Raw genomic sequence first — 20,252 nt, forward strand, 5'->3', positions numbered from 1 at the left:
GAATGGGTTGGGTTGGAAGGGACCTCAAAGCTCAGCCAGTTCCAGCCCCCTGCCATGGGCAGGGACACCTCCCACCAGCCCAGGTGGCTCAAGGCCTCATTCAGCCTGGCCTTGAACACCTCCAGGGAGGGAGCATCCAGGGCTCCCCTGGGCAGCCTGTGCCAGTGTCTGCCCACCCTCACTGGGAAGATGCCAAGAGCTGGGTGACAAGATGCCTTCCATGCTCACCTACCCTCACCACAGCTTTCCAGGCTCACTCCATCTTCCTGCAGGAGAATTCAGCACATCCAAGGAATGCAGGTGGGGTTTTTCCCTCTCCTCTACATTCAACCACTCTGCTTATTTTTCCTTCCCTAAACCTCAGCTGCTCTGGAGCAGGAAAACTCACAAAGCTCAAGGGAAAGATCCTCTGCTCCCTTGATTCTGAGCCATTTCAGAGAGTGGAGGACATAGCTTCAGTGCCTGGAGAGACCCTGTGACACCTGGAGCTGTGCCACGGTGGTGAGCTCCAGCTTTTCATCACCTATTTTCAGCTACCAAAGCAGCCCCAGCCAATACTCCCCTTAAAAACCACCAGTGAGATCTGGCAGCTGTCCAGCTCAGCAGATTTTGGAGCTCCTGGTTCTGAGCCATGGCTGTCTTAACCTCAGGATGTGCTCAGGCCTGGAGCAGGCACCCAGAGTGGCAAGCTGCCCTCCCACAGAGGAGCCACTGTGGCAGACACCTGCCAAAGCAGCTTGGCAGGACCAAAGAGTCAATCATTAATCAGTGCCTGGAGACATCCAGGAGCCAACAGCTTGGGCCATGGCCTCTGAGAAGCCTCAAAGGCCTAGGACAGCCCTGGAGAGCTGCATTGGTTGTACCAGGGAGAAAGCAGTAGGAGAGGTGTTGGGTGACTGTCTCTCCTGTTTGCAGGGAACCCCCCCTGAGCTCTCCAGCTGTCAGGGCACACAGGAATTGTGCCTGAGCAGTGGCAAAAGCCTGGGCTGCATGGGAAGCAGGACTGCAGGAGTTGTGTCCCCTGGCCACAGCACTGGTGAGGCCACACCTTCAATGCTGGGCTCAGCCTCGGGCCCCTCACTCCAAGATGGACACTGAAGGGGGGGAGTGAGTCCAAGAAAAGGCAATGAAACTGGTGAAGGGTCTGGAGAAGAGGGCTGGAGAGGAGCAGCTGAGAGACCTGGGGGTGTTAAGCCTGGAGAAAAGGAGGCTGAGGGGAGACCTCATTGCTCTCTACAGCTCCCTGAAAGGAGGTTGGAGCCAGGTGGGAGTTGGTTCTCCCAGGGAACAAGGGACAGGGCAAGAGGAAATGGCCTCAAGTTGCCCCAGGGGAGGTTTAGGTTAGACATTAGAAGAAACTTCTTCACTGTAAGGGCTCTCAGAGTGGCCCAGGCTGCCCAGGGAGCTGGCTGAATCCTCACCCCTGGAGGTGTTTCAAAGAGGCAGAGCTGTGGTGCTGAGGGCCAGGGGTTAGCAGCAGACTTATCAGCTTGGACTGCTTGGACTCAATGCTCTGAAAGGTATTTTTCAACCAAGGGAGAAGCCATAGGACAAAGGGAAACAGCCTCAAGGTGCCCCAGGGGAGGTTTAGGTTGGACATGAGGAACAATTTCTTCCCTTTGAGGGTCGTAAAGGCCTGGCCCAGGCTGCCCAGGGCAGTGGTGCAGTCCCCATCCATCCCTGGAGGGGTTTGAAAGCCCTGGAGAGGAGGTGCTGAGGGCCATGGTTCAGTGGTGGCCTGGCAGGGCTGGGGTGAGGCTTGGACTGAAGGAGCTTAAAGGTCTCTTCCAAGCCAAACAAGTTTGTGATTCTCTCTTAGCAGTGCAGCAGCTGCAGTCAGCCTGAGTGCAGGGTGTGCTGCATAGCCAAGCTCTGCTCTGAGAGGAGCTCTGTGTGGAGGAATTCCTGAGGGATCCCTGCTGCTCCTAAAAGTTGTGGAGTCTCTTCCTCTGGAGCCTTTCCAGCCCCATCTGGTTGTGTTCCTGTGTGACCTGTGCTGGATTCTATGGCCCTGCTCTGGCAGGGGTTTGGACTTGATGATCTTTGCAGGTCCCTTCCAAGCCCTCACCTCTTCTGATCTGTGATCAGAGCCAAACCATTCCCCAGCTCTACTCTTGGAGCAGACAGAGGGTGGTGGGAAGCTGCCACCACCATCTTGGTCCTTCTAGGGCTGGCTGTGAGCACAGCAGCAGTGCTGCCACTGCCTGTGGAGCTGACTGCAGGCCAGCCACAGCTCTGCTGGCAGAGGAGCTGCTCTGTGCCGGCGGCAGGCCCGGTGCCAGCGCGCTTACCGGGCAATCACACCTTGGCACCAGGCACACGGCGCTGGCACGGGCACAGAGAGCTATTATCAGAGTCACAGACTGGTTTGGGTGGGAAGGGACCTGTAAAGGTCATCTAGTTCAAGAACCTGCACTCAGCAGGGACAGCTGCAACCAGAGCAGGTTGCTCAGAGCAACAACCAACCAACCCTGGAATGGTGCCGGCCGTGGGGCAGCTCCCACCTCTCCGGGCAGCCTGGGCCAGGCTCTCACCACCCTCAGGGGCAAACATTCCTCCCTTCTCTCCACTCTGAGCCTCCCTCTTTTAGGTCAAATCATCACCTCTTGTCCTCTCACAAAAGGCTAGCTGTGGTTTCTTTCTGCTGTGGGGGAGGGAGAGCTAGGCCTTCTCTCAACCCACTACACCTGCTCTAAACTCCGTCCCCAGCTTTTTGATGAGCCCCATAATTAGCAGGCAGCTCCCACTGAGGTGGAATAAAAGTTGATAGGGAGAGAGCTAAAAACTCATCAAAAGCAAAACTCATCAGGCTGAGCAGAGGATGGCTTGAGAGCAGCCTTGAGAAGGATCTGGGGGTGTGAGCTGATGACAAACTCCCCATGAGGCAGCAGTGGTCACTGGCAGCCTAGCAGGCAGCTGAGTGCTGAGCTGCAGGGAGAGCAGCAGCACAGGGAGGGGATTCTGCCCCTCTGCTCTGCTCTGCTCAGCCCCCACCTGCAGCACTGCCTCCAGCTCTGGGGGCCCCCAGCACAAGAAGGACCTGGAGCTGCTGGAGAGGCTCCAGAGGAGGCCACTAAGATAATCAGAGGGTTCAGAACCTCCTGTGTGGAGAGAGGCTGGGAGAGTTGGGGCTGTTCAGCCTGAAGAAGGCTCCAGGGAGACCTCAGAGCTGCATTTCAATATCCTACAGGAAGGTTGGGGAGGGGCTGATTGGAGGAGCCTGTGGGGACAGGATGAGGGCAATAGCTTTGAGCCAGGAGAGGGGAGAGTGAGACTGAAGATGAGGAAGGAATTCTTTAGAGTGAGGCTGGGGAGACTCTGGCACAGGTTGCCCAGGGAGGCTGTGGATGTCCCCTCCCTGGAGGGGTTCCAGGCCAGGCTGGATGAGGCCTTGAGCCACCTGGGCTGGTGGGAGGTGTCCCTGCCCATGGCAGGGGGCTGGAACTGGCTGAGCTTTGAGGTCCCTTCCAACCCAACCCATTCCAGGCTTCTGTCACTCTTGGTGGTCTCTTGTGGTTTCTACCTCATGGCAAATCATTTGGGGCAGGACAGCAACAGTGCAACAGTTTGTCCTCAGCCCACTGGGTGCACAGCCATGGCTTTCAGGCCATGCTGCTGCCACAGAGGAGAAGCTTCTGGATTGTGAAGAGTGAAGCAATCCCAACCTGGGCTGGGGGAGGTGTCCCTGCCTATGGCAGGGGGTTGGAACTGGATGATCTTGAAGGTCCCTTCCAACCCAACCCATTCTAGACTTCTATGACCAGAACCTCCTCCAAGCTCTGCTACACTCCCCTGGTCTCCCTCCTCTAAACAGGAGCCAGCAGTGTGCCCAGGTGGCCAAGAAGGCCAAGGGCATCCTGGCCTGCAGCAGAAAGAGTGTGGCCAGCAGGAGCAGGGAGGTCATTGTGCCCTGTGCTCAGCACTGCTTAGGCCACACCTGGAGTCCTGTGGCCAGTTCTGGGCTCCTCAGGTTAGGAAGGACATTGAGAGACTTGAAGATGTCCAGAGAAGGGCAACAGAGCTGGGGAGAGGCCTTGAGCACAGCCCTGTGAGGAGAGGCTGAGGGAGCTGGGGTTGCTTAGCCTGGAGAAGAGGAGGCTCAGGGGAGACCTTCTTGCTCTCTCTAACTCCCTGCAGGGAGGTTGGAGCCAGGTGGGGGTTGGGCTCTTCTCCCAGGCACCTAGCACCAGAACAAGAGGACACAGTCTCAAGCTGTGCCAGGGGAGGTTTAGAGAAAGTTCTTCCCAGAGAGAGAGATTGGCCCTGGGGATGTGCTGCCCAGGGAGGTGGTGGAGTCCCCATCCCTGGAGGTATTCAAGAAAGGCTTGGATGTGGCACTTGGAGCCATGGTTTGGTTGTCAGGAGGTGTTGGGTGACAGCTTGGACTTGGTGATCTCCAAGGTCTTTTCCAACCTCAGTGACTCTATGATCCTTTCCCCTACCTGAGGCCAGCTGCCCAGACAGGGTCTTGATTTGTCGTGGAACAGGTTCTGGAGAGAGGTCTTTTGCTCACTGGCCATCATCTTGTGCAGAGCTTCATTCTCCTCCCCTTCACGCTCCAGAATCTGTACAGAACAGTGAGATTACCTCCACAGCCTCAGCTGCTGCCGCAGGCCGCCTGGAGCCCCCGCCTGGAGCCCCCCACCCCAGGCCACCTGGAGCCCCCCGCCTGGAGCCCCCCACCCCAGGCCGCCTGGAGCCCCCCGCCGCAGGACACCGCCTGGAGGCCCCCGCCTGGAGCCCCCTGCCCCAGGCCGCCCAGAGCCCCCCGCCCCATGCCGCCTGGAGCCCCTGCCTGGAGCCCCCCCGCTCCAGACCGCCCAGAGCCCCCTGCCCCAGGCCGCCAGGAGCCCCCCACCTGTAGCCCCCCGCCATAGGCCGCCTGGAGCCCCCCGCTGCAGGCCACCACCTGGAGCCCCCCACCTGGAGCCCCCCGCTGCAGGCCACCACCTGGAGCCCCCCCACCTGGAGCCCCTTGCCACAGGCCACTGCCTGGAGCCCCCCACCTGAAGCCCCCCGCTGCAGGCCACCACCTGGAGCCCCCCCACCTGGAGCCCCTTGCCACAGGCCACTGCCTGGAGCCCCCCACCTGGAGCCCCCCGCTGCAGGCTGCCACCTGGAGCCCCCGCCTGGAGCCCCCTGCCGCAGGCTGCCTGGAGCCCCCCACCTGGAGCCCCCCGCTGCAGGCTGCCACCTGGAGCCCCCGCCTGGAGCCCCCTGCCGCAGGCTGCCTGGAGCCCCTCGCTGCAGGCTGCCACCCGGAGCCCCCCGCTGCAGGCTGCCTGGAGCCCCCCGCCGCAGGCTGCCACCTGGAGCCCCCACCTGGAGCCCCCCGCCACAGGCTGCCTGGAGCCCCCCGCCGCAGGCTGCCACCCGGAGCCCCCACCTGGAGCCCCCCGCCGCAGGCTGCCACCCGGAGCCCCCCACCTGGAGCCCCCCGCCACAGGCCACTGCCTGGAGCCCCCCACCTGGAGCCCCCTGCCACAGGCTGCCTGGAGCCCCCTGCCACAGGCCACCGCCTGAAGCCCCCCACCTGGAGCCCCCTGCCACAGGCTGCCACCTGGAGCCCCCCGCTGCAGGCTGCTGCCGAGAGCGCCTGGAGCCCCCACCGCAGGCCACCGCCTGGAGCCCCCTGCGACGGCACAGTCACGCTCAGCCCCGGCACACCACCACGCTACTGGCAGTCAACAGACCCCAGCTGGCACTCCAGTACCTTGCACTGGGAGCAGCACTCTCTGCTGCTCGGGAACTCGGGGGCCTTGGGGAAATATTGCTTGAGCTTCTCCCAGGCTTCCTTGGAAACCACCCTGCGCTCGTTCTCCGAGATGCAGAGGTCACCTGCGGGGAGAGAGCCAAGGGAAGAGCTGCGCTCAGCGGCCCCCAGGAGATGGAAGAGATACCTCAGGGTATAAAGGTGCTGGTGGTGGTAGCGGGGGGTAGATGCCCATGTGTCAGCAACAAAAGAGCACAAAGTCACCTTCAGCTTCTTCATCTTCTCCTTGTTTAGGCAGGACCAAAAAAAATCCCAACCAGGAGTTCAGTGCCCTTTGGATCTGCCACCCCCAGAGCAGGGCAGACACATGGGGCAGAGAGGAAAGGCAGGAGGGCAGAGAGGGCACCTGATGTAAAGGGACACCACAGCACAGCAGGTTGGGGAATCGATACCCTGGGCCTGTGCCTCCCCCTGGCTGGAAGTGCTGCTGCTCTCCTGGCAACCACTGGATGCTCTCAGCTCCCACCTTGACTGATTTACACCACCAGCTCCTCTCCTCCTGCTTTCACAGCTTCCAAGAGGCTGCAGACCCTTGCTGCAGCTGCTTCCTTAGCCTGCATCCCGGCTCCCTCCTGCTCTGTCTGGAGCTGAGTGAATCCAGCCCTGACAGCACAGGAGGAAATGGCCTCAATGCTACCAGGAGAGGTTTAGGTTGGAGGAACAATTCTGTCCTTCAGATCTGCAAGCTCACAAACCCCCACAGCAGGCCAGACACAGGGGGGCAGAGAGGAGAGGCAGGAGGGCAGAGAGGGCACAGGGCTACCAGCTTCTGATCCTGCCTACCCACAGCTCCACTTGGGTGGGGACTCCATCTACCAAGCTGCAGACTAACCCTGTGCCCTGGGAAACAGCAGCCAGCAGCTTGCCACAGCCCTGGCAGGGAGGGGGGAAATGAGCAAAGGAGGCTGAGGGGAGACCTGCTGACTGCAGCTCTCTGAAAGGAGCCTGGAGCCAGGTGGGGCTTGGGCTCTTCTCCCAAGGAAGAAGCCACAGGGCAAGAGGAGATGGCCTCAAGTTGCACCAGGGGAGCTTTAGGTTGGACATTTCTGGAGGAACAATTTCTTCCCCTTGAGGGTTGTCCAGGCCTGGCCCAGGCTGCCCAGGGCAGTGGTGCAGGCCCCAGCCCTGCAGGGCTTTCAAAGCCCTGGAGAGGTGGTGCTGAGGGCCATGGTTCAGTGGTGCCCTGGCAGGGCTGGGGTCAGGGTTGCATTTGAGGACCTCGAAGGTCTCTTCCAACCCACACAATTCTGGGATCCTCTCTCAAAAGGTCTTTCCCAACCATTCTGTGACTCCATGGCAAACAAATTCACCACTGCATCATCTCAGACAGCTTCAAGGCCCTGCTCTGAGCACCTCAAAATGTGGCCAGGGCAGACTGTGTGCTCTGGGGAGCAATTGGGGTGGGAAGACCTGCAGCAACATCTCCCAGCTCTCCCCCAGCCAGCTGCTGTGCCCTCTTAGTTCCCCTGATGCTCAAGCAGCCCAACAGCCTCCCAAAGCTCTCAGCATGACCCATTTGCCCCTGCAGTGACAGCCACAGCAAAGAGGTCCTGCTCCAGCTCGTGGTCACACATATCCACACCAGCACATGGGCTCCAGCAGACAAACAAGGCTTGGGAAAGAAGGAGAAGCTGACAGGGCTTGACAGTCACCAAGGGGAACACTCAGCCACAGGTCCCTGTGGGACAGCAGCTGGGAAGTCAAGGCATGGCTGAGCTGTGTGGGGTCACAGGGCTGGGAACAGGCACTGCAGCAGGCTGGGGACAGACAACCATGGACTTGTCTGGGCTGGAGAAGATCTTTGAGGCCACAGAGTCTAACCACTCTCTAACTCTACCAAGGCTGGGGCTGAGCCATGGCCCTCAGCACCACATTTCTGCCTCTTTTAAGCTCCTCCAGGGATGGGGACTCAAGCCTGGGCCAGGCTTGAAGAAGTTTCTTCTAACCTCCAACCTGAACCTTCCCTGGGGCAACCTGAGGCCACTTCCTCTTGTCCTATACCTTGGTTCCTTGGGAGATCATCCCCCACCTGGCTCCAACCTCCTCTCAGGGAGTTGTAGAGAGCAATGAGGTCTCTCCTCAGCCTCCTCTTCTCCAGGCTGAACACCCCCAGCTCCCTCAGCTGCTCCTCCCCAGCCCTGCTCTGGACCTGCTGCAGCACCAAACCCACACTCACCACTCAAGCTGTGACCTCAGCAGTGCTGAGTACAGGGGGACAATCACTTCCCTGGACCTGCTGCTCCCACTCTTGCTGATCCAGCCCAGGATCACTGCTGGCCTTCACCATGGGTTCCACCAGCAAGAGGGAAGCAAACAGTGGCAGCGCTGAGGGCAGCCAGCCAGGGGCAGGATCCTTCCCTAGCTGCATTTCTACATCCCAAGGAGAAGATGAGGGGGAAAGGCTCCTTCCTCCCCACCCTCTGGCAGCTCTTTAACATGACAAGCAGCTCCTCAGCCCCCTGCAGCCAGGCCTGAACCTCTGCCAGCCCTGAGGAGGAAAAAATAGCAGCGGCTCCCCTCCTGCTCTTCCCTCCAGTAAACAAAGGTCGAGCGGAGCCGCTTCGGCAAGCACTCGGCCACTTGTGCCTCAGCCAGCCCAGCCAAGTGGCCCAGCTTCACCATATGAGGAGGCAGGGCCAGGCTGCTTTCCAGAGCCAGCAAGGCTTGGGGAGGGGGGGGGAGCTTGTACAAATAAGTGCCTTGACATCTTGTGATTAATGAAAACAGATTAATAGGCTGTGGAGAGAAGGAGGTGGGAGCTGGGTGCGGGGAGCAAGCGCTTGGCCATCTGGGAGGAGAGGATCTGAGCTGCTGCTGACCCTGCTTCCCCCTCCTGCTGGCCAGGGGACACCTTTTGGGCACTGACATCAAAGGGGTTTGAATTCCTGGCTGAGGTCAGGCAGCTCCTGAGCAGGGAGGGAGAAACTGCAGCAGAGAAGCCGAGGGACTCCTGCAGGGATGCCTGGCTGGCACTGCTGGAAGGCAGCCAGACCTCACAGGCACAGGGATGGCTTTTCCAGAGCCTTCCCATGGCAGCAGCCACTTCCTCCTCCACAGCAAAGTGAAGGCTGCAGTGGCCAGGGCTCTAGCTTGGCTGACAGGCTCCAGAGGGGAATTTTCAAGGTGGGAAGGTTGCTTGCAGGCAGCAATGGGAGGCTGGCTCCAAGGGCTGCCATCTGCCCCCAGACTTAATCATTATTTATTGTGATGTGACCCAAAGGCAGAGATCAAGCAGTGATTCAGCAGCACAACATTTGCAGGGGCCTCTTGCCCTGTTTTCACCATGTCTGGCCACAGAGAATGCCTCAGCACCACGCTGCCTGCTTTTGTTTCACAGCAGCAGCCTGAAAGGGCTGGGAAACACTCTGAGAGGCTCTGGAAAGCAGCTAAGTGCTCAAAGCAGCTGCTTTAAACCCAGGCTTTACCAAACCTCACAGGTTTGACTCCACATCCTGGACTTGCCCTGATGGCCAGGAGGTATGCTGCTCATTCAGGGCACCTCTCTTGGAACAAGGTGGAGCATGCCTGGCAGGGAAACTGGTGCCTGCAAAGGGGAGCTCAGTAGAACAGAGAGAACTGGGGGTGAGAGAGAAGGTAAAGAAATAATGACAAAGGGAGGGAGGGAGGGAGAGAGAGAGAAGGGAGGGAGGGAGAGAGAGAGAGAGAAGGGAGGGAGGGAGAGAGAGAGAGAGAAGGGAGGGAGGGAGAGAGAGAAAGAGAAGGGAGGGAGGGAGAGAGAGAAAGAGAAGGGAGGGAGGGAGAGAGAGAAAGAGAAGGGAGGGAGGGAGAGAGAGAAAGAGAAGGGAGGGAGGGAGAGAGAGAAAGAGAAGGGAGGGAGGGAGAGAGAGAAAGAGAAGGGAGGGAGGGAGAGAGAGAAAGAGAAGGGAGGGAGGGAGAGAGAGAAAGAGAAGGGAGGGAGGGAGAGAGAGAAAGAGAAGGGAGGGAGGGAGAGAGAGAAAGAGAAGGGAGGGAGGGAGAGAGAGAAAGAGAAGGGAGGGAGGGAGAGAGAGAAAGAGAAGGGAGGGAGGGAGAGAGAGAAAGAGAAGGGAGGGAGGGAGAGAGAGAAAGAGAAGGGAGGGAGGGAGAGAGAGAAAGAGAAGGGAGGGAGGGAGAGAGAGAAAGAGAAGGGAGGGAGGGAGAGAGAGAAAGAGAAGGGAGGGAGGGAGAGAGAGAAAGAGAAGGGAGGGAGGGAGAGAGAGAAAGAGAAGGGAGGGAGGGAGAGAGAGAGAGAAGGGAGGGAGGGAGAGGGAGAGAGAAGGGAGGGAGGGAGAGGGAGAGAGAAGGGAGGGAGGGAGAGGGAGAGAGAAGGGAGGGAGGGAGAGGGAGAGAGAAGGGAGGGAGGGAGAGGGAGAGAGAAGGGAGGGAGGGAGAGGGAGAGAGAAGGGAGGGAGGGAGAGAGAAGGGAGGGAGGGAGAGAGAAGGGAGGGAGGGAGAGAGAAGGGAGGGAGGGAGAGAGAAGGGAGGGAGGGAGAGAGAAGGGAGGGAGGGAGAGAGAAGGGAGGGAGGGAGAGAGAAGGGAGGGAGGGAGAGAGAAGGGAGGGAGGGAGAGAGAAGGGAGGGAGGGAGAGAGAAGGGAGGGAGAGAGAGAGAAGGGAGGGAGAGAGAGAGAAGGGAGGGAGAGAGAGAGAAGGGAGGGAGAGAGAGAGAAGGGAGGGAGAGAGAGAGAAAGGAGGGAGAGAGAGAGAAGGGAGGGAGAGAGAGAGAAGGGAGGGAGAGAGAGAGAAAGGAGGGAGAGAGAGGGGATTGAAGCAGCAGGGTAGGGAAGGCTGTGGCTAATGAAGCATCACTTAGCAAAACAATTAGCAGCAGGTCACCACCTGATGTAAAGGGACACCACAGCACAGCAGGCTGGGGAATCGATACCCTGGGCCTGTGCCTCCCCCGGCTGGAAGTGCTGCTGCTCTCCTGGCAACCACTGGATGCTCTCAGCTCCCACCTTGACTGATTTACACCACCAGCTCCTCTCCTCCTGCTTTCACAGCTTCCAAGAGGCTGCAGACCCTTGCTGCAGCTGCTTCCTTAGGCAGCATCTCGGCTCCCTCCTGCTCTGTTTGGAGCTGAGTGAATCCAGCCCCGACAGCACAGGAGGAAATGGCCTCAATGCTACCAGGAGAGGTTTAGGTTGGAGGAACAATTCTGTCCTTCAGATCTGCAAGCTCACAAACCCCCACAGCAGGCCAGACACAGGGGGGCAGAGAGGAGAGGCAGGAGGGCAGAGGGCTACCAGCTTCTGATCCTGCCTACCCACAGCTCCACTTGGGTGGGGACTCCATCTACCAAGCTGCAGACTAACCCTGTGCCCTGGGAAACAGCAGCCAGCAGCTTGCCACAGCCCTGGCAGGGAGGGGGAAAATGAGCAAAGGAGGCTGAGGGGAGACCTGCTGACTGCAGCTCTCTGAAAGGAGCCTGGAGCCAGGCTTGGGCTCTTCTCCCATGGAAGATGCCACAGGGCAAGAGGAGATGGCCTCAAGTTGCACCAGGGGAGGTTTAGGTTGGACATGAGGAAAAGTTTCTTCCCCTTGTGGGCTGTCCAGGCCTGGCTCAGGCTGCCCAGGGCAGTGGTGCAGTCCCCAGCCCTGCAGGGCTTTCAAAGCCCTGGAGAGGTGGTGCTGAGGGCCATGGTTCAGTGGTGCCCTGGCAGGGCTGGGGTCAGGGTTGCATTTGAGGACCTTGAAGGTCTCTTCCAACCCAAACAATTCTGGGATCCTCTCTCAAAAGGTCTTTCCCAACCATTCTGTCACTCCATGGCAAACAAATTCACCACTGCATCATCTCAGACAGCTTCAAGGCCCTGCTCTGAGCACCTCAAAATGTGGCCAGGGCAGACTGTGTGCTCTGGGGAGCAATTGGGGTGGGAAGACCTGCAGCAACATCTCCCAGCTCTCCCCCAGCCAGCTGCTGTGCCCTCTTAGTTCCCCTGATGCTCAAGCAGCCCAACAGCCTCCCAAAGGGGAAACAGCCTCAAGTTGCCCCAGGGGAGGTTTAGCTTGGGTATCAGATGATAATTCTTCCCCAAAAGTGCTGTCAAGGCCTGGCCCAGGCTGCCCAGGGCAGTGGGGGAGTCCCCACCCCTGGAGGGGTCTCAAAGCTGTGGAGATGTGGTGCTGAGGGCCATGGCTGAGCGGTGCCCTGGCAGTGCTGAGGGTTGGAGTCCTCAAGCTCTCTTCTAAGCCAAACAATTCCCTGATTTGTCAGGGAGAGGAAGAGCTGCTCCCAATCCCCAGCCCCAGCATCTCCCAGAGCATTCCAGCTTCCAGGCCTGCTGAGGCAGTGCTTACAAACAAAAGTTCCAAGGCTGCTGAGGAGAAAGGCCAAGCCAAGGAGAACGGAGCCCGTGGCCCTCAGTGACTACTTGTGGTGGCCCCGAGATGGAGCAAAGGGCTCTGAGGTTCATGCCCAGAGCACAGTGGGCAACAACAGCCACATTCAGCTGCAGCCCCCAGAGGGACTCACCATGTGGGCACACGATGTCTTCATTAAAATTTAACTCCTCTTCCTCCTCTCTCTTCTCTTCGCTTGATTCATCTACGGAGAGAACAGAAACCCACACCAACAAACAGCACAACAGCAAAACCACAGCAACAAACCCAAACCCAAGGAAGGGATCAAGAAGCTGGCAGTGAGCAAATCCCCTGCCAAGGGGGAAGGGGAAAGCTTTGGGGGGGGGGGAAAGGAGTGTGGCTGCCTTTCAAAGCTCAGCAAAACCCTGAGCCCCAGGGAGATGTTGGGAGGGAATTTGTTCTTCTCAAATGTCTCGGCCCCTGGGCGGGCAGGATTGCAGCCCACAGGCCACTGTAGGAGTGCTTTGAAGTGCAGGCAGCACAAGCTGGGCCTTTGTGAGATTACAGAGGCCACATTTGTTACAGATAAACCACCACAGGGGTTCAGGGCTCCCAGAGATCTCCGGCTCGACCTAAACACAAAAGCTGAGGTAAGAGCGCGGGGAGCAGAAACCTCCCTGGCAAAATAGGAGTCCACTCTCTGCCTTGGGGATGCTGATCTAAACCAGATGCTGCCCCACAAAGGGAGGGGGAAGCCTGCCAGGGGCTTGGGAAGCCCTACAGTAACTATAAATTACAGTTCAGAAGCACAGACAGAAGCAGTGGCCACTGAGCTGGAGCACCGTGGGCACAGTGATGTCTTAGTCAGAGTCTCCAGGGAGCAGCCGGGCTCCTGAGCCACTCACAGCGACTGCTGGGAGCTGGGGCTCCTGCAAAACCCAGCTCACCACCCAGGAATGTGGGGTGGGAACTCAGAGGAGAGGTCCACCAAGGAATGAGGAGACCTTTCTCTCCAGGGATGCTCCACCAGTAGCTTACAGATAACATCAGGAGGGCTGTGGTGACCACAGAGCCTTCCAGCCCAAGCCCAATGCTGTCAGCTCAGCATCCCCACTGCTGTCAGCTCAGCATCCCCACTGCTGTCAGCTCAGCATCCCCACTGCTGTCAGCTCAGCATCCCCACTGCTGTCAGCTCAGCATCCCCACTGCCAGAGACTCATAGAAGCCTAAAATGGGTTGGGTTGGAAGGGATCTTAAACATCATCCAGTTCCAACCCCCTGCCATAGGCAGGGACACCTCCCACCAGCCCAGGTTGCTCATCCAGCCTGGCCTTGAACACCTCCAGGCAGGAGGCAGCCACAGCCTCCCTGGCTGACCTGTTGCAGTGTTTCACCATCTTCACTCTAAAGAATTTCTTCCTCATCTCCAGTCTCAACCTCCCCTCTTCCATCTTCAATCCATTCCCCCTCATTCTGGCACTCCCAGCCCTTGCCCAAGGTCCCTCCTCAGCTCCCCTGGAGGTACTGGAAGGCCACTAGAAGGTCTCCCCAGAGCTTTGGCTTCAGCCAGACACACTTCTTGCCCCCTCTTATGAAATGAAAAGCTCACTAAAAGCTCAAATCTCCCAAGGTTTAAAGAGTAGAACTCCAATAAAACCCCCTCACAGATTCATTCTGTGGGCCCAGAAGAGAGCTCAACTCAGGACTTTTTTTTTCCCCCCTAGGCTGTGTTTTTCCAGTGCTGCTCCACCAGCTGCCCTGCCTCATCCACAGAGCTTCCCAACAAACATCTTCATCCCTTCCCCAGAGGGCTGCTTCCTGCTGCTTCCTCCCCTGTGGTGTCTCCTTCAGAGAGAGGCAGATGAGGAGACTGTGTCTGGTACAACTACTTACTGCCTCATCTGCTTGGGTAATGGAGATCCCCCAGCTCTGCTGGAGCTCAGCAAGGTAAGAAGCTCTGAGGGACCTGGAGAGGAGGGCTGAGCAGAACCTCATGAAGCTCAGTAAGGGCAAGGTCCTGCCCCTGGGTTGGGACAACCCTCAGTATCAATCCAGGCTGGGGGATGATGAGGTTGAGAGCAGCCTGCAGAGAAGGTGCTGGAGCCAGCAAGGGGCACTGGCAGCACAGGAGGCCAAGGGTGGCCTGGGCTGCATCCAAAGCAGTGTGGCCAGAGCTGGAGAGAGAGGATCCTGCCCCTCTGCTCACCTGCAGGGCTGGGTCCAGCTCTGGGGACCACAACATAAGAGAGACCTGGACCTGATGGAGAGGGTGCAGAGGAGGCCACAAAGATGCTCAGAGGGCTGGAGCAGCTCTGCTATGGAGGCAGGCTGGGAGAGTTGGGGCTGTTCAGCCTGGAGAAGAGAAGGCTGCAGGGAGACCTCAGAGCTGCATTTCAGTATCTGCAGGGGAGCTGCAGGCAGCTGGGGAGGGACTGCTCAGAAGGGGCTGTGGGGATAGGCTGAGGGGCAGTGGTTGGAACCTGGGGCAGGGCAGAGTTAGGCTGGAGATCAGGAGGGAGTTCAGCACAGTGAGGCTGGGGAGGCACTGGCACAGGCTGCCCTGGGAGCTGGTTGAGGCCCCATTCCTGGAGGCATTAAAACTCAGACTTGCTGTGTCCCTGTGCAGCCTGCTCTAGCTGGAGGTGTCCCTGCTGCCTGCAGGGGGGTGGCCAGGATGCCCTTTGAGGCTCCCTTCCACCCCAATGCAATCTGGGAAAGGAAGCAGCTTTCCATTTGCTCTATCACCCTTCCCTCCCTACCCACACAATGGAAGCAAACCAACTCCAGGAAGGCCTGAGGTGCCTTGCTGGGTGGCAGTCACAGCAGGAGGGTGTCCCCAGCAGCAGAGCTACCTTTGCTTGGGGTGTTGCCATTCACTTTGCCATTGCTGTGCTCTGTGTCCTCGTCCTGCTCATTTAGCTGCTCCAGAGCCAGCTGGCGCCAGCTCCTCAGGGAGGCCTTCCCAACCCAGAAGCCATCACTCCTGCAGAGAGAAACAGCAGCAACATCAGTTTCAAACTCCAACATCCTCCTCTGCAGCCCAAACAGCAGAGTCTTGAGGAATCAGAGAAGTGATTTGGTTGGGAAAGGCCTCTAAGGCCACCCAGTCCAACCAGCAACCCAACACCTCCATGGGCACCAAACCATGGCCCCAGCTGCCATGGCCACAGGAGCACCTCCAGGGATGGGGACTCCACCACCTCCCTGGGCAGCCTGTGCCAACCCCTGAGCACTCTTGTTCCTCATGGCCAACCTAAGCCTCCCCTGGCACCATTTCAGGCCATTTCCTTTCCTTCTCTCACCTGAGACTAGGGAGAGAAGAGCCCAACCCTTACCTCACTCCAACCTCCTCTCAGGGAGCTGCAGAGAGCAATGAGGCCTCCCCTCAGCCCATTTAGAGGAAGGACCTCCAAACCCACCTGTGACAAGGCTTGAAGGCCCCAGGACTGCCTTACCCCTTGACTGTCACCTTCAGCAGGTTGGTGACAGCTTTGTAGTCCTCGTTCAGCTGGTTTTTCAGGCGCAGGATTCGACACCTCTCCACCACACACTCCTTGCAAAGTGCTTTGACTGAGGGGGAGGGAAAAGGGAACAGGGTTTAGTGCAGCTGCAGCACAGAATGGGTTGGGGTGGAAAGGACCTCAAAGCTGAGCCAGTTCCATGGGCAGCCCCATGGGCAGGGACACCTCCCACCAGCACAGGTCGCTCAAGGCCTCATCCAGCCTGGCCTTGAACACCTCCAGGCAGGGCACAGCCACAGCCTCCCTGGGCAGCCTGTGCCAGAGTCTCCCCACCCTCACTCTCAAGAATCTCTTCCTCATCTCCAGTCTCAGTCTCCTCTCTCCCAGCTCAAAGCCACTGTCCTCATCCTGGCACTCCCAGCCCTTGTCCAAAGTCCGTCCCCAGCTCTCCTGGAGCCCTTCAGGCACTGGAAGACTGCTCTGAGGTCTCCCTGGAGCCTTCTCTTCTCCAGGCTGCACAGCCCCAACTCTCCCAGCCTGTCCCCATAGGGGAGGTTCTCTCCAGCCCTCTGATCATCTTTGTGGCCTCCTCTGGAGCCTCTCCAGCAGCTCCACGTCCTTCTTGTGTTGAGGGCACCAGAACTGGAGGCAGTGCTGCAGGTGGGGTCTGAGCAGAGCAGAGCAGAGCAGAGGGGCAGAATTCCCTCCCCTCCTGGATCCCCTTCAGGTACTCTAAGGTGTCCCTGGAGCGTTCTCTTAGCTTTTCTCTTGGAGGAGGCTCCAGGGAGACCTTAGAGCACCCTTCCAGTACCTGAAGGAGCTACAAGAAGGCTGCAGAGGGACTGTTGGCAAAGGCCTGCAGGGACAGGCCCAGGGACAATGGCTTCAAAGCAGAGCAGATTGAGATTGGATGTGAGGAAGAAGTTCTGCAGCAGGAGGCTGCTGGAACACTGCAGCAGGTGGCCCAGGGAGGGGGTTGGGGCCCATCCCAGGAGAGACACTCAAGGAGAGACTGGGCAGGTGTGACAGCTTCAGGCTGTGCCTTTATGAAAAGGAAAACCAAAAGCTTGTTCTAAATTAATTTCATTGCTCAGACGTGAGCTGTCCCACAGCAACATCTTGCATTCTGTTCCCACTCTGCCTTTCTGCTGGCTGCTCCTGGACAGAGAGACTGCCTTCTGAGCAACACTCTGAGCTCACTAACCACCTCTCTAACATCTCTCCTGTTCTCTTTTCTTCTAATTAACCAGAGGAAAAAGGGAGGAGAGAGGCTGGGGGGGAAGAGAGGCAGCATCCTCCTGCAGAAGGGGGAGCAGAACAAGAGGACAGAGTCTCAAGCTGTGCCAGGGGAGGTTCAGGCTGGATACTAGGAAGAAGTTCTTATTAGAAAGAGAGATTGGCCATTGGGATGTGCTGCCCAGGGAGGTGGTGGAGTCCCCATCCCTGGAGGTGTTTAGGAAGAGCCTGGATGTGGCACTTGGTGCCATGGTTTAGTTGATGAGATGGTGTTGGGGGAGAGGTTGGACTTGATGATCTCAAAGGTCTCTTCCAACCTGGTTAATTCTACTCTATTCTATTCTACTCTATTCTATTCTACTCTATTCTATTCTACTCTACTCTACTCTACTCTACTCTACTCTACTCTACTCTACTCTACTCTATTCTATTCTTTGTGCTGTTTCCCTCCTGACCTAGTGGAGGATGTCCCTGCACAGTCTCAAGCTGCCCCAGGGGGGAAGTTTAGGCTTGATGTGAGGAGAAAGCTCTTCCCAGACAGAGTAATTAGCCATTGGGATGTGCTGCCCAGGGAGGTGGTGGAGTCCCCATCCCTGGAAGAGTCCAAAAAAGGCTTGGATGTGGCACTTGGGGCCATGGTTTAGTTGTCAGGGGGTGCTGGGTGATAGGTCCCAGGTTGGACTTGGTGACCTCTGAGGTCTTTTCCAGCCTGGTTGGTGCTGTGATTCTGCTGACTGCTGGGGGTTGGACTGGATGAGCTTTGGAGGTCCCTTCCAACCCAACCCATTCTATGATCCTAGGTTAGGTTATGGTTGGACTCAATGATCTGAAGATTTCTTCCAGCCAGGTGGTTCTGTGCAAGGAAAACCTCCCTGGGGGTGGCACTCTGCCAGCTAAACCCAGGGGAAACCCCAAACCTTCCACAGCTACACTGGACCAAGAGGAGTGGGAGCCATGGATTTGCTTCTGGGGCTGCATCCAGGGAGAAGGCAGCACATCCAGGCAGCCAGCCCTCTCTCCCTGCCTCCATCCATCCCCCCAACAACAAACCCTGTGGGTGATCTTCCAGTTGACTAATAAAGGCTGCCCTGCTTTTCCCCACAAAGGCTGCCTGCGTCACAGCCAGCCCTGCTGCTGCTGCTGCTCCTTCCCTGGAAGCTCCTAGAAGGAGCTGAGCTAATTTGGGCTCAGTGGGAGTCATCAGGCTCCTTTAGAAGAGAAGCTCAGCCTGGGGCTGGAGGAAGGGATGCCCAAAGACTGCAGGGGCTGGGCTGACCCCAAAAACCAAAGCGTGTGGCAAATGTGCGCAGCACAGGCTGAGAGAGCTGAGCTCCCCTGGGCTGAGGCAGCTCAGGACAGGCTGGAGGTGGAGGACACTCAAGGACAGGTTGGACTTGATGATCTCTGAGGTCTTTCCCAACCTTGTTGACCCTGTGATTCTCTTGGCACAGGCAGGGATCCACATGCCCTCCCAAACCCTGCCCAGGGGAGAGCTGCAGGTGCTGCAGGGCAGCACAAAGCATTGTCAGGAGCCTGGGAGGCTCCAAGGGCAACTTCTGGTGCTTCCTGGACTTCAGCTCATAAAACCTTCCCAGCTTCATGGTTTCTAAGCCAGGTGCAGCAGGGATCCCTCAGGAATTCCTCCACACAGAGCTCCTCTCAGAGCAGAGCTTGGCTATGAAGCACACCCTGCACTCAGGCTGACTGCAGCTGCTGCACTGCTAAGAGAGAATCACAAACTTGTTTGGCTTGGAAGAGACCTTTAAGCTCCTCCAGTCCAAGCCTCACCCCAGCCCTGCCAGGCCACCACTGAACCATGGCCCTCAGCACCTCCTCTCCAGGGCTTTCAAACCCCTCCAGGCATGGGGACTGCACCACTGCCAGGCCTGGACAACCCTCAAAGGGAAGAAATTGTTCCTCATGTCCAACCTAAACCTCCCCTGGGGCAACTTTAGGCTGTTTCCTCTTGCCCTATGGCTTCTTCCTTGGGAGAAGAGGCCAACCTCCACCTGGTTCCTTTCAGGGAGCTGCAGAGAGCAATGAGGCCTCCTCTCAGCCTCCTCTTCTCCAGGCTCAACACCCACAGGTCCCTCGGCTGCTCCTCCCCAGCCCTCTCCTCCAGACCCTTCCCTGGACCTTCTCCATCCTCTCAATGTCCTTCTTGGAGTGAGTGGCCCAAAACTGAGTCCAGGATTCAAGGTGTGGCCTCACCAGTGGCCAACACAAGGGGGACAATCCCTGCCCTGCTGCTGCTGACCACACTGTTTCTGACACATTTCAGTGCTAATATGACATAAATGCCATCTGGAACAGAAAGAACAGAGCAGCACAACAGCCACAGGCAGAAACAAAGGTATGACCAGAGTCACAGAATCATTTTGGCTGGAGAAGACCTTTAAGATCACTGAGGCCAACCACTCCCCAGCTGGTGCTAAACCATGGCCCTCAGCACCACATCTCTGCCCCTTTCAGCCACCCCCAGAGATGGGGATTCAACCACCTCCCTGGGGAGGTGATGATGAAGGATGACTCAAAACAGGGCTGGGATCAGAACAAGGCTCTCAAGTATGCTCAGCACACGTGGAGGCGACTGAGAGAGAGCCTGGAGAGGAGAAGACTCCAGGGGGACCTCAGAGCTGCCTTCCAATAGCTGAAGGGACCCTACAGGAGGGCTGCAGAGGGATTTCTCATGAGGGTGTCTAGAGACAGGCCAAGGGGGAATGGTTTGAAGCTGAGGGAGAGCAGGGTTAGACTGGAGCTGAGGAAGAAGTTCTTCAGTCTGAGGGTGGTGAGACTCTGGCACAGAGCAGCTGTGGATGAGAGAGTTGGGGCTGTTCAGTTTGGAGAAGGCTCCAGGGAGACCTTAGAGAAACCTTCCAGTACCTGAAGGGGTTCCAGGAAAGCTGGGGAGGACCTTCTGACAAGGGCTTGGAGTGCCAGGATGAGGACAGTGGCTTTGAGCTGGAGGAGGGGAGACTGAGAGTGGGGATGAGGCAGAAATTCATGGGAGTGAGGATGGGGAGACTCTGGCACAGGCTGCCCAGGGAGAGTGTGGCTGTTCAAGGCCAGGCTGGATGAGGCCTTGAGCAATCAGTTCCAGCTGAGAGGTGTCCCTGGCTGTGGCAGGGGGGGGTTGGAGCAGCTATCTCTGAGGTCCCTTCCAAGCTGAGCCATCCCCCAGGCCCCTCCGTACCGTTCAGCCGGGGCCCTCCTCCGTATCTGCGGTAGAAGAAGTCTGCCACGTACTCAGAGATCCTCTTCATGATGGAGATCTTGTCTGGGTGCAGCTTCCCGTGGGAGCACAGGCAGGCTGTGTTGTCGATGGGTTTGGGGGGAGTGGACTCATCCAGCCACTTCTGCAGCCACTCCAGGGAGATGAAGTCGTAGGGGGAGCCTGGCAGGGAGGGAAGCAGAGAGAGGAGCGAGGCCGCTGGCACCGGGCAGCAGATGGCACGGTGCAAGCACTTCTGCTACCAAAAGGGACACTGAAAGATCAACACA

The 20,252-nt window shown here is 58.1% G+C and overlaps 1 protein-coding gene across 3 annotated transcripts in view; it reads right to left on the reverse strand.

The window, feature by feature from the left end:
* Positions 1-20,252, reverse strand: part of USP48 (ubiquitin specific peptidase 48) — a 69,549-nt gene that overhangs the window by 13,283 nt on the left and 36,014 nt on the right. For all 3 annotated transcript variants that reach the window (XM_068162774.1, XM_068162773.1, XM_068162772.1), the window contains exons 12-17: positions 19,945-20,145; positions 15,510-15,624; positions 14,907-15,037; positions 12,227-12,298; positions 5,714-5,838; positions 4,443-4,565 (exon numbers count right to left, since the gene is read on the reverse strand). In XM_068162774.1, the coding sequence (XP_068018875.1) occupies positions 4,443-4,565; positions 5,714-5,838; positions 12,227-12,298; positions 14,907-15,037; positions 15,510-15,624; positions 19,945-20,145 (767 nt within the window). The remainder of the gene's footprint in view (positions 1-4,442; positions 4,566-5,713; positions 5,839-12,226; positions 12,299-14,906; positions 15,038-15,509; positions 15,625-19,944; positions 20,146-20,252) is intronic.

This window comes from Melanerpes formicivorus, unplaced genomic scaffold (genome assembly GCF_026170545.1).
Source record: "Melanerpes formicivorus ecotype bairdi unplaced genomic scaffold, bMelFor1.0.p_v2 SCAF_67, whole genome shotgun sequence".
NCBI lineage: Eukaryota > Metazoa > Chordata > Aves > Piciformes > Picidae > Melanerpes > Melanerpes formicivorus.